The sequence below is a fragment of the Chroicocephalus ridibundus genome, chromosome 5 (assembly GCF_963924245.1).
Source record: "Chroicocephalus ridibundus chromosome 5, bChrRid1.1, whole genome shotgun sequence".
In the NCBI taxonomy this organism is placed as follows: domain Eukaryota; kingdom Metazoa; phylum Chordata; class Aves; order Charadriiformes; family Laridae; genus Chroicocephalus; species Chroicocephalus ridibundus.
The window spans coordinates 50,366,541-50,379,961 of record NC_086288.1 but is presented as its reverse complement, the minus strand read 5'-3'; the positions used below and the strand labels follow the sequence as shown (position 1 = coordinate 50,379,961).

Sequence of the window (13,421 nt, the reverse complement as noted above, 5' to 3'; positions counted from 1 at the left end):
AATAGGCAATATTTTATGGAAACATTCATTTAAAATTATTATTTTCTGCTATTGCTCTTTTACTGTAGACCTTAAAAGCTAGTGAATGGAAGTGACCTTCTGGTCCTAGCAGCATCAGTGTTTCTTCCCCAAGGCGCATGTTGCTTTTTTTCAATAGGGAAATACCTGTGTGTAGATCTCTTCCCATTTTTTATTTTGTAAGCAGTCACTGAATATGCTTGACCAACTTAAATCATAAGCAAGAATGGTTAATGCATGTCACTAATGGATCATCAGCATGAGTTGAGGAAGTATGTTTTTGTTAACACAGTCGGGCAAAGTTATGGTAAAAGTTTGAGTTTGTTGAAGGTAGCGTGAAGAAATTGCAATTAATACTGATGTGGACTCGGATTTGAAAACTGGAAGTGAATTTGAGAACTGTGGTGAGCCTGAAAGACTTGATGGTAGAAGAAGGAAAATGGAGAAGCTGAAGTCCTGTGGTTTTGTTCTGGTTCTTCTTGAGAACTGGAAGAATGAGGTGGAATTGAGGAAAGCGTAGAGGTCCATTTGCCGTGGTAAAAATAACCAGCTAATAAAGACTTCTGGAAGACAGTGAGGAATGATACTGCAGCAGTTAAGGGTTTCTGATGCTTAGGGAAGAGAGAGGCAAAGAAATTATGTAGAGGATTCTTAGGATAGAAAGAGGCAGGCAGTGAATCTAGTGCTTTTGATTTGGATGACTGCTTACAGAATAAGGATATCTAAGCTTTTGTCAGCAATGCTTTTGCATGTGTGGTAATCTGTCCTGCTTACAAGTTTAAGATCTGGTGTTTGCTGACAGGTAGCAATTACATAACCTTTAAAAAAGGGGAAAAAAAAAACCCACAGGGAATATATTAAAAATAGCTGAGGGTTTGGAAAGTGGATATAGCATTTGAGCTACCCACTATTCCACTCTTCTTTTAAGAAGGGCTTAGCAATGAAACTGTATGGTAGAATGTCTTAAAATGGCAAATAGCATTCAACGTACAGGACAGTATGGTAAGCATCTGCATATTTCATATGCTGTTCTAGTATACCTGGCTAATAATTCAGTAGTAGTTTAAATGAGGGAAAATTTGTCTTTCCTTCTGCCTTAGTTAAAATCCTAGGTGGAATCAGTTTAGTAGTAGAAAATGGCCAAATAATGTGCAAATAGTAAACATATGAGTCTTGTCTCCCTTCTGAAGTTGTAGTCAATGAAATCTTAACAGGTGTATTCTTTCATGATTGGGCACATGTAATCTGAAAAGGTGGGCAGTAGCATTGGTTGCAGAGCGGTATACTTGCACAAATGAATGGTTCAAATGAGTCCAGTTACTACAACACTAATTGCGATGTACACAAGAATTTTTCTGATTTTCCTTTTTCTGCCCCAATTTTACAGAAAATCAGACATGATACACTGACAGCATTTGGAAATAAACTTTGGCAATAAGATGGAAGCATAAATCGCAAGACTTTGAACTAAAACAAGAAATGGCTCATGAGTATTGAAACAAGAGACCGAAGAGCCTCCAACACTTCCGTGTGAGCCGTGGAAAAGGAACAACTACCATGGTAACACTAATAACAGAAAAGCTGCAGAACCAGAGCCTGGATGATCTGACGTGTAAAACGTACAATATTAATCTGGTAAGTACCTCCCAAAATAACATGTAAATGTGAAATGCAAAGTAGATTAAAAGTAACTTAAAGCTACATAACAAATTCAAGAATGTAAATCAGCCAGAATTCAACCATTTAAGTTAAGACTAGTTTGCAAGGTGGATGAGAGTTGTAAGGGGGGGAAAAAGTGTAACTTCAGTGATGATCCTTCTTGAAGTGGTGCTTTCTTATTTTAATGATCTCTTTAACCTTACAGCTTCATTTTAAATAATTAGAGAAAAGCCTGTTTTTGTCACATTATAAAGTGTTCTAATGACTGAAAAGAACTACCACAACTTCTCAGGATTCCTTTTTCCCTAACAAAGAAAGCAAGTACTGGTATGAGTTGAAGTTTTCTTCATACAACTAAGTGCTTGATGTCTGACAACAGTATTTGGTTACAAAAATCAATGACGGCCATGTAAGTAACTATCAGCTCTGGGCAGAAGAACAGGTCATCAAGTAAATACAGTCGAAAGTCAGGTTACTGACTACTACGCTGTTGTTGATGCTAGTAGATCCTTGCTTTGTGTCAGAGGCCTAGTGCTCTGAAAAGTTTTTTAATATTTACTGGGTTATTTGCTGCTGGTGTAATCTGTGGGCCTGTTATGTGGTTCAAGCATGCTATTCAGACACTAAGGAATCTATTCTCTTTATCTCGCTTGCGAAATGAGATATTATCTCTACACCAGAGTGAGTAATGCAAAATAGTCTCCAGTCAGTTTTCTCCCTGAGAACCCTGACACCATATTCTTCATGTAATGCGTTAGCTTTGTTTCACTGACTTTAGTTGCAATGGTACCCTTCTGTAGATCAAACTTTAGGGTACCAATGGGACACCAAAAAAACTACTCTGACTAAATGTCAAAGTATTGTTCAACTTTAGTTCTGCTATTTTTTAAATAGTAAAAAATGCAAGCGTTGAACCTGAAGTGTGTTTGATTCCTTTAACTGTTAAGATTCTGCTTCTGTTGTAACTTGTACTCAAGTAGCTGAACTGCTTCCTTCTTTACTCCACAAGCCCAAACCAGGTGAAGCGTATCCTGAACGCAGTGGACTTTGTGCACAAGCACCCGCAATTCTCATATGCGAACTGCATGACCCTTTGTCTAATACTTTGTCCAGTAAGGATGTCTAATAGTAGAGGCTAATCAAATGTTTTTTTTAAATTATAACAGGTCCGTTTTTAGAGTTCTTCTAATAACTTAATTATTTTCATTGTCTTCACCTTAAATACATGCTGTTCTTGAAAGGTGTATATAAGGTCTTGGAATGATGTTCACTCTCTTAAAACAGAAGTGCTTACTCAGCTTGCGTCTTGATGAAGCACTTGAGATATGCAGTTTGTAGGGGGATCTTCTGTATTCTTGAACTGTTGAGCTCATCACTTGTAATTAAACTCTGGGCCAGTGATGACCAAGTAGTGCTTGTCTCTAAACTTATAGTAGCAGCTTGTAATTTCTAGTTTGAGGCACTAAAGTTTGCATAAATTTGGAAATTGAGCTGTCCTTTCACTGATAGTCACTGTAGGTTTTGGACCAGAGACTTGTAAGAGCATAGAAGGATTTATTAGTACTTTTACACTGTGTGGAGTCTATACAGGAGTGTGTTGGCATGCTGTAATGTGGTGTAGGTTGAATGTTTTTTATTCCTGTCCTTATCTGTACTTACAACAAAGCATGAAAAAGAATAAGGGGAGTGGAAAATGGCAGATGATGTCTCATCAGTGGTTTCATCCTCACCCTTCTGCTCTTCTCCTCCTTTAATCTGTCAAGTACAAGGTTTTGTATATGCTTTAGTTATTGCCAAAAATGGGTTCTGAAAACAGGGACAGGTTCTGTTTGTACACAATGGCAGCTTGAAAAAATGTGGAAATCATGAAGGGAGGTGTGGAAATGCAGAAGCAAGTGTGAATAAAAGTGTGCAACTGGGTTACTCCCTACTAAAATGGATTCATGGGAGCAAAAGATGGGTTGATTAAAGTGTGAATCTAAGATGATAAAAAGTACACTTTTTCCACAAGTGAAAATAACCGCTAAATTTTAATAACAGAAAAAGACTGCTAGTGGGGATCTTGAATCTGATGTAGAGCACTTAGAGTTCTTGGCAAGAAGTTCAGGTTAGTGCTGTAGTGTCTTCTAATAGCAACAACAATTTCAAGCAATTCCAAAATGGTCTTGCCTTCACATTTTGTTACTTGTCCTGGCACAAAGTTCTGGGGGACCATGTGGTGAATCATATTGTGAGCTGATCAAGGATTAAGACTAACCTTTCTTGCCCAGGTTAATGTTAACCCTTATCAGTTTCATGATCCCTTTCACAATGCATCAGCACAAGTGCTTGTTTTGGCACAAGTGGATGAAATAGCTGGGGAAAAACTGTTTTGTAATACAGCTCATAAATGAGGGTTATGAAAGAAAGAATAGCTCTTTTAAAGCTATTCACCTTCCAGCTAACCAAGCTGGGCGTAAAGACAACATGTATAGGACATAGTACGCTTCTTCATTCATGTAACCTGTATGTTTTCTGTACCTGTTGCCTGAGTATGTTCTAAAATGCTGGCTGTAGCTTCTCTTACTGCTCTGTTAAACAACAGGCTGATTTTCCAAGCTGATGCAGTTTGGCCAGTGTGTGCTCGGTTATGTTGTACAATCTTGTGCTGCACCTGCCTTCAGGGGAAAAGAAAACAACCTTAAATGACTTGGTTTCCTGCTGTAGAAGCTGGAAGGTTGTCACAGGCTTTTATGTCAAGTGGGCAGTGTACCTCACAAGGTAGAGTGGTATCCCTGGTTGGTTGACTCTACCCACAACAGTGAGACGCTCTGCGAGCATATTACGGCCTTCATGAGTTGACAGCATCGTTAATCAAGTAGTTGGTCTCTATTTCCTTAAACATAGAACTCTTGAATCTTAACTTAAGAGTCTTGAGGGGTTTTCTGTATATTCTGGCTAAGCTTCTGCTTTTTTGGTATTCATGTATAACTTCATATTGGTTTGTGAAATAATAGTGTGTGAGATGTAAGATTTCAAGGTGTGGTATTAAGAAGGGAATGTGAGCATCTCCAGACAAGCATTTGTGGAAGGAAGAAGCTCTATTATAAGCCCCTTTTGTGCTTATGGGTTCTCACTGAAAAAAAACCACAAAAAACAACAAAACACAACCTTGGAATTGGGATGACTTCCTTGGATGGAAAACCATGATCTGAAAGACTTGAGGACTAAGAAGTGACTTGACTTAAGTTTTTTCAAAATCTGAGGAAAAGGTCAAATGCTTGCTCCTGCCTATCTAGTCATATTTAGAGGGTATTTGGTAGAGAGATGGAAGTCTGGCATGGCCTATTCAAACAACGAAAGTCACATCTGTACAGTGGTAGTTAAATTAGTACTTGAATAGTAAACTCTAGCTTTCAAACTCTAGCTTTCCCATGGCTTGGGAAGAATGCTGATAAATTGCAGGGTTTCAAATACACTTGGAAACTGGAGAAAATGCCTTGAAATGACCAAAATTAATTTTAAAATCATGAAGATCAAGAAGTCATTCTGAAAATAATGAGGAAGGTAGCACAAGCCGTGAAGTTTTTAATGTAGTAGATTGGAGTGCATGAGGAAGAACAGCCAGAATCACTTCTGTTACAGTTGGTTTCTGCTAGCAAAGAACAACTCTTTAAATTAGTGATGTAAATTATAATTCACTGTCAGTCTCACTTTTGTGCTGCTTCCATTTACTTAGTTTAAGACTAGATGCCTTTTTAAGTGAATATTTTAACAAAAGAACAGCTGTTAAGGCTCAGTAGACCAAGCAAAACTTGCAGCACTGTCATAAAAGTCATACCATGCTATCCTGCCCCTTTTGAATATAATGTGTCCAGATGCATAGAAGAGGTTCTACTTTTGAACAAGTATTTCAAAATAGATTCACCTTCTGGCATGAAGCAAACAATTCCAACCTTAGGTGGAACCTTTGTTTCATTGTTTTGTATCTAACTGTGCTTTTTTTTTTTTTTCTGGAAAGCTCTCGAGGCATCAGATCATGGTATTTTTTTAACATCCATTCAAAAAGCAGTAGTTGGAAGATGGACATGCATGACATCTTGAGTCTCCTCTTTAGGAAAATGATTTGGTTGAATAACTTGGCTTTATTCTAAGGAAAACTTCCTTCACACAGAGGGTAGCATACTTCCTTGTCAAGGTTCTTAGCAATTGCAATCTTGAGTATAGTAATAAAAAAAGAATAGCTCTTCATTCAGGAAGCTTCAGGTAAATCATAGCACAGAATGAAAGGGGGAGGGTAGAGCGTAGCCATTCCAGGAGAGCTGATAAACTGGTTCAGTGCTCTTTCTATCTAGTATCTAGTGGGACTTGTGCCATCTGCTGTATAGATAAAACAATCCTCCCGTCTATAAACAATTTACAGCCTCATAGAGTCTACTCAAGGTTGGACTTTCAGACATAATTAAAATACTTGGGAACGTTCTCTGGTAGTGTAGTTTCGGTTATAGAATACAAGTATATATATAAAGGGAGATTCTTTATTTATTCTTTCCCTAGTCACCCCTTATTTCAGTGCCTTGAACTCTTACTGGAAATGGTGCAGTTTACTGTCCCTTTTCTGTGTATGTCAGGTGTGACATTCTTAGTGAGGATTTTTGGTCTCAGTCTCCAAAGAATGACCGCTTTTTAGTAACTTAACAGGCTTCTGTATAAACAATCACTTAAGAGAACAAGTTTAGTTGTAATATGTCTGCTTTCTTGTACAACTGAGCACTGACTTCACTAGAAGCTGATCAGAAATAGCTATAAGGATGGGGTTGGTGAGTGTATTAGAGAACATTGCTGGTATTATCTGTAGTACAGATACTCTATGTGTATGTGATCCCACTCTTTCCATGTCCCCTTTGAAAAAAATGCTTTCAGGGCTTTGCAGCTGTCAAAGATGTAGTATAGTCTCTACCTGATACACAAGGCTTTTTGAGGTGGTTGAAGTGTATGTAGGTAATTAACTCAGGCATTCATGAAGAGGACCTTGCTAAAGATGCACTTGGCTGAAAACTGTGTACAAAAAAAAACAACAAACCAAACCAAAAAAAAACCCCACAAACCCAAAAAACCCCCCAACAACTAAATATCAATCTAATAATTACCACATGGGATTGTCCTTGGCATCCAAGATCTTAGCCTGAGTGAACAGTCTCTTAAACATCCCTAACTATCATGCTATTATGTTATGATTAAGTCCTTCATACTGCCCTTTTCCATGTGGTTCAAGATATGTTAGCTTTAAGACTTTTTGACATGGAATTCTGTTCCAAAAGTGAATTTTCCTTAGCTGTTTTCTGATAGCTGAGTAGGTTGGCATAGCCTTTCATTTGGGGAAAACTGGAGAGGGACTAATTTGCTGAAAAACCTTCTCTCTAAGTTTCTTCAATTTGTTTGTTTCTCCTTCAGAGACAGCTGAAATGTCACTATTACTGTTATCTTAATGTGCTCTTGTGTTCTATATGATACCTTAGTAGTTGTTTAGAATATTCTGTTGATACTAGCTTTTTAAATGTGTATACTATATAACTGGCAACTGCGGTTATGAAGAGCAAACTAGTAAAAGTGACAACTGTTCCTGCTGTCAAGTTGTAGACTTCAATAGGGCTTATTAACTGTAAATCCGATGGAGAGTCAAAACTGGGGTTCTGCTGTTTACTTAAAGTAGCCTTCTTTAAAAGGAAGTTTATAAATGTATCTACAGATGCAAATTAAAGTAAAAATCAAATGGCTTGTCTCATATGCAGATGTTGATTAAAATATAAGATTAAAAAATCTGCTTGCTGTCCTGTCCTTTCATCAGTCCCACTGTTTCCTACATCTAAAACAATAGCATCAAGGGAATATTACTGTAGTTTAGCATTTGTATATTATACGTGAGGCTCAAGGATATAAAGTTGTCTTTAGCACTCTGTGCGTTGCTACACAGCAAGAAAGAATAGCTTTGTGGCCTGAGGATGTTTGTTTAAAAATTGACTTTGTATCTGGAAAGGAAGTGTATGTACAATGCTATCTTCTTTGGCTATACACAAAAAACAATGTTCACATAAAGTGTGTTGCTCTCTTTTTAATGCAGTCTTCCTCTCCATCCTGAGGTGGTGATGAGGGAATAAATAATGACCCCTGGGCCCCCTTAAGCCATTTATTTATAATTCCTTTATAGGAGGCTGGATAGCAAGCTTTGTACTTTGTCTGAGAAACCTTTAAGAATGCCTTCGTAGTAATAGTTTCTAGGTGAAATTAGTTAAGAAAATGGAAAACATCCTGCATACAAAGTTGTCTTACTGTGCAGATGCTACTGATGAAGCTTAATCATAAATCCTGAAGCCCTTTAGACAGAAATCTTGTTTTAAGCATGGCTTTTACATTGTTTGAGTAGTGAACCACCACCAATAAACTGATTTCAAAAGCTGTTAGTCTGCAGAAGGTGATTTTTGTATAGGAAGGATTTTTGAATGGCTTTTGTACTTTAATAAATAAGACAACACTTTGCTACACTGATTCTAAGAAAATGTAAAATATTAGTAAAGCCTGATTTGGGCAGTGTTCATTCTGGGGACCCTCAAGAGTGTGTATATTTAATTGGGATAAAGCTAATCCTGTCTCTTAGTTCAAGCTTTTTACCCTTAAGATTGAAAATGGAAACCCAGTTGTCAGACTTATTTTCTCTCCACTGAAATGAGAATTAAAACAAAGCCTTTTCATTAACTGTGAATTATTGCTCTGAATTTTGCAGTTTATTTACGTGGGGCAATGTTGCAAGTCTTGAAAAAGTTTGATGCTTAGCAATATATCAGAAAACATTACAAATAGTTAAATGCCAGAGGTTTTATTTAGAAAGATCAGCTGTTCAGGAATTTCTTCAAGATACCCAGCAAAACCCCATCGTTTTAAAGACGTTAAATGCACGTATAGGGAAACAGAAAACTACATGCAGTTTCCTTGAGGTGTATGCTCTTTCACACAGTTAAAACTCTTTTTCTGATTAATTTCAGTACTCATCTGAGAAGCTGAACAAAAGTGGCAGCTTGTTCCCTTTCGAAATCAACGGTAAGTTCAGTTCTTCAGAAAACCGTAGCTGTGTTTTACTGAGGTAATTGGTATAGCAAGCAGCCTTTCTTTTGTAAATAAGGTGAGGGGGATGGAGCATGCTGTTGTAGAGCCTGCTGGTTTAAGCTGGTCTTTGAACAATACTGGGAATAGCTGGTTGTTAGTTTTGTACTTGTGATCTGCTTTGCATAGTAAAAGCCCTTGTAACGCATTTTTTTTTTGGTTCAATATCTGCTATGGTGTAAAGCAGCACAGCAATGCTGTTTTTCATGCTAAACATCTCAGGTTCCTCAGCTAGCAGAAAGCTCTCACATCTTTACACACCTTCTTACATGCTTTGCCACAAAGAATATCCAGCTTGATGCAAGCCATAAGGTGAACTCCAGTACCTTCATACGTTACTTGCTTTTCCCCCCCCTTGGTCCTATTAGAATAGGAGTAAATTGTATCTAGCAGAAAATAAAAATGCTAGTTATTGATATGTAAACTTTGTACTGCTTTATTAAGGGAAGGACTTGAAATTTTGCATGGTCTGTCGTGTCTTTAGGCGTGCAGGACTTCTATTTGCTCAGTAGGATTCCCTGTAAAATGTGAATCTTGGTTTGTGTGAGGTTTCAAAGGGAAGTGGTATTTTATTTTAAATACCATTAACACGTAAACAATTAAAACACATGTGCAACTCTTGACTTTTTTTTGCAGTGAAGCTTAAACCAACTTCCCAGCCTGGGAGAAAGCTTCCTAAGGATTTTTAAAAATCAGCCTAGTCCAAGCTGGCAAACTGTCCTACAGTAGATGCAAGGAGTCTCAAACATTATCTGGATCCCATTGTGTTGGCTATTTTACTTGCATTGAATTATGGATGGTCCCTGCCTTGAAGAGCTTACATGCTTAAGGCAAAGCACAGTATGTGGTTGTACCCATCTGAAAGAATGGAGGAGGAAGGACAGAGGAATTCTAATAAAACATGTTGTTTGAATAGGCCAGCTGTCTGCACAGTTAAATGATTTTGAGACAATAGGGTGTTCTTTAAATAAGATCCAAATAAACAGGATAATCCATGACATACTTTCGGCATGGAACATGTACAACTATTTGGGTTTGCAATTTTTAAAGCTACTTGGCAAATCTTTTATCTGCTGATTACTCTAAAACTTAGTTTAGACATCCAACTATAAGAATATACCAGTATTTAATGTTTAGGCTATATCTAGGTTCTTAGAGTAGGCGTAGGAAAGAAACTCGATATTTTAAATATTTTTTCTTTAAAGCTGGGATAAGTGAAACTTGGCTAATTGGTTTAAATTAGCAAATTTTCTAACCAAGCATGAAGCACTGTTAACTGGCCAACAGTTTTGCTGCTTTTCAATTTGCAAATCCAAAGTCTGCTGTAGTTCTTCTTACACTTCATTGTATAATGTGGAGGAACAGCTGTAAAATGTGCAGAATGTTCTCAAAGAAATGCTTTACAAAAGAGTGAGAGGCTTCACTGGCAGACTGCTTTTAAACCAGCATTGCCACTTCAGATGAGAAGTTGTGCACTGTGGGCTGCGTCTGTATTCACAGTAAAACTTGCAGGAGGTTCTTAAGGGATACTCACTTTATTTTATGCATTGAATTAAGGCAATTTTTTCCCTACACTCTGAATATAAGCAAAAAAGGAAACGATTTGCAGTCTGATTTAACTTTATACTGTTTCTAATTTAAAGTAAAGTTTTTCACACTGCAGAATGTGAACGCCCATCTCTTTGAGACACTTCTTTAGTAAGGTATTCTTAAGAGAAGAGCGTAACAGCCAAATGAAGGACAGCAGCCTATGAAGAGATTATCCTGCTCTTCTATTTAAAAAAAAAATATATTCCCTGGTGGGTTCTCACATTACTTGTTAATCCATTTTGGTTGTACTTTAAGCCGTTCACTGTTAAAGGTTTTAATTGTGGTGTATATACTATGCACCAGGAAGCAAGTAAGGAAGCTGTCCCTCTTGCTCACAAAAACAAAGAAACTGTAGTTTTTCAATATACAGGAAGAAGAATTAACAAGGTACATACATACTGGAATGCCTGGATTGGCTCCTGAAGTACTTTGGTGGTCTTGTCTTTGGAATTTTCTACCTTTTTAAAAATGAATATCTTAACTACAGTGTGAAATTTTGATATGAGCTGGATATTTGTGGCTCATCTTTCTAAGCTTGAGTTTGATTCATGGTCTTACATTAAACTAGGTTTAAAACAAATTGTCTTTTTCCATTGCATCTTTCACCGTTATCTTTTTTTTGTTTTCAGAAGAGAGTCCTTGGAAAGCTTTAAATGGGGGTTGCCCAATCCAGATTGACACAACCAGGAATTCAGCATACCCTTTCCCAGTGTGCCCATTCAGCACCGGCACTGCCAGTAATGGTAGTCTGCAGTGGCAGCAGGAATCTTCCAGTACGTCTATGGTGTCAGGATGGATAAGTGAATTAAACCTTAATGAAAACTCGGGTCAACCCTTGGCCCCACCAACGAAACGCCATTGTAGGTCCCTCTCTGAGCCAGATGAGCTGGCTCGTTGTCGGTCACCATGGAAGCCTGGCAATTCAAAAGTTTGGACTCCTGTGTCAAAGAGACGGTGTAATAGTGGCGGTAGTGCTACCTTGCAACGCTGCAACAGTCATGGAAGTGCAACCTTACAGAGAAGCACAAGTATCAGTCTGCCACAAAACATACTGTCGCTAAATAATGTCTTCACTATCACCAGCTTCAACACATCACCAGTACCCAGACCTTCCTCTGCCAGCAGCGGGTTTGTGGACAGTAGTGAGGGAAGCACAAGCTCGAGTACCCGCTGGAATTCTGGAGGCCCTTGTGACTTTAACCCAAGGCGTCGCCTCTCCCTCTCCCAGGAGCACATCACCGAGACAGGAAATCTCTTGCCTTCAGCCAACAGCACTCCCACCTCCACACCTGAGCTCAGCCGGCGTCAGGGCTTGTTGAGATGCCGCTCTCAGCCTTGTGTTCTGAATGAAAAGAAAAGCCGGCTAAAGCGCAGACGGGAGGAGGACGTACGATGGAACAGACCATCGTTAGACTTTTTTAAAATGACACGGGTGAGATTTTACTTTCCTCAGTGTGTGAAGGGGGAGCTACTGCAGAAATGCTATTTCTAGATAAACTGAACTAATTTGTAGTTGTTACAGATTTGCTTGTATTTTAGTACTGATTTATTAACTTCAGCGGTACAGCAGGCTTCTTATACTTGCCAGTGCTATACCCTGTAGCAACTTACTCTACTCAAGTCTACTTGATATAAAGTACAGAGAGCTATGAAAAGACGCTTGAAGCAGAGGTCAAAGAAAAATGGCTTGTTTTTAAAATGCAAGGAAGCCATGGGGAAGGGGGGTAGACAGGGTAGCAAAAAAGTTATGTCACTATGTTCCCTGAGAAGAGCATGCAAGGATTTCTAAGTCATCTTGGTGCAATTCTGCTCGGTTGAGCCTCCCCTTACAGTTTGAGTCATTCAGTAAAGCTAAGTAAGAGGAGGTAAACCCCTGTATAAATGAATTAACTAAAGAAAATGCTAATAAGCAGTCAGAAATAGGGTTCTAATATGGCAATTGCAGATGCTCCAGCTCAATGGAGGGGTGTTTTACTCTAGTTATTCAGAATTCTTCTTCCCTTCTCATATGAGTGTAAAGGTGCTGATTTAAAAACTAGTAAACTTCAGTTCTTGCCTATACTTTGCATGTAATACAAATGCATAGACACAGCTCACTCTTTCAAAGCTGCTGTGTGCACAGAGGCAACGGCTACAGTTTAAAACTGAAGATGCTCGTGTAGTTTCTGTAGATAGAAAATAGTGTCTTACATTATGGTCAGAGAACACTTTATTCTTTTGAGAATATAAACCTACTGCCTTAGTAGATACCAGACTTAGGAGGTTTGTGTGAGTAGATCTGTTATGAGTAGTGGGGAGGAGGCAGTTTGTGTAAGTAGCAATAAAAAAATGTAAGGAAAGGAAATAGTTCTGCACCAGTGCCCTTGCATTTGGTGTACTGTGCAAAAGAAAAGCTGAATGGATGGGATCCTGGTTAAAATGTCCAATCCTGTAGTACCCAGGTATTAGTAGGCTTTACATAGAAATGCATGAGGAAAAATACTAGTGGAATAATGGAACTGAACTGTGTGCTGTGGGATATTCACAGAGTTAACTTTATGTCCACTAAGGTAACCTAAGTCTGTATGATGGCATCTGTCCTTCTCTTATACCTTTGTAAGGCTTATAGCTATAGCTGTACTTATAGCTTAAAGGATTCTCTTTACAAATATGACTTTTTCGATCGAGTTGTGGGGTAGATAATTGGGTGGCAAGCCATACAGAGTGACTTCCTTTCTGAGGAGGTTGGTAACCTGTTCTGTCCTAGATAGGACTAGACACTGTTCTGAGTTTTGGTTAAGATGCAAGTTTACTAGCTAGCTAATCAGATCCTCCCTGTTTCTCGTTGCTAATAGCTGCTGAGATTAGCAAACTAATCTACTCCAGAAATATTAGTGGATTTGCCTTTCAACTGCCTGTGTGGTATACTGCAGGTTTCTTATTTAAATGGAATGTAAAATTTAAAACCTGCTCCTTTCTTAGCTAGACTTGCTGCTTGCATTCTTCAAGCTCTAAAGGTGTGATGCAGTACTTTGGAC

The 13,421-nt window shown here is 38.3% G+C and overlaps 1 protein-coding gene across 2 annotated transcripts in view; it reads left to right on the top strand.

Moving 5' to 3' along the window:
- The window catches only part of FAM53A (family with sequence similarity 53 member A), a 73,592-nt gene that overhangs the window by 21,779 nt on the left and 38,392 nt on the right, over positions 1 to 13,421 (top strand). Inside the window, exons 2-4 of one of the 2 annotated variants that reach the window (XM_063336666.1) lie at positions 1,406 to 1,653; positions 8,697 to 8,751; positions 11,037 to 11,836. In XM_063336666.1, coding sequence (XP_063192736.1) covers positions 1,576 to 1,653; positions 8,697 to 8,751; positions 11,037 to 11,836 — 933 coding nt within the window. In that variant the 5' untranslated portion in view covers positions 1,406 to 1,575. Of the gene's footprint in view, positions 1 to 1,405; positions 1,654 to 8,696; positions 8,752 to 11,033; positions 11,837 to 13,421 lie in introns of both variants that reach the window. The other variant, XM_063336665.1, reaches the window with a different exon arrangement.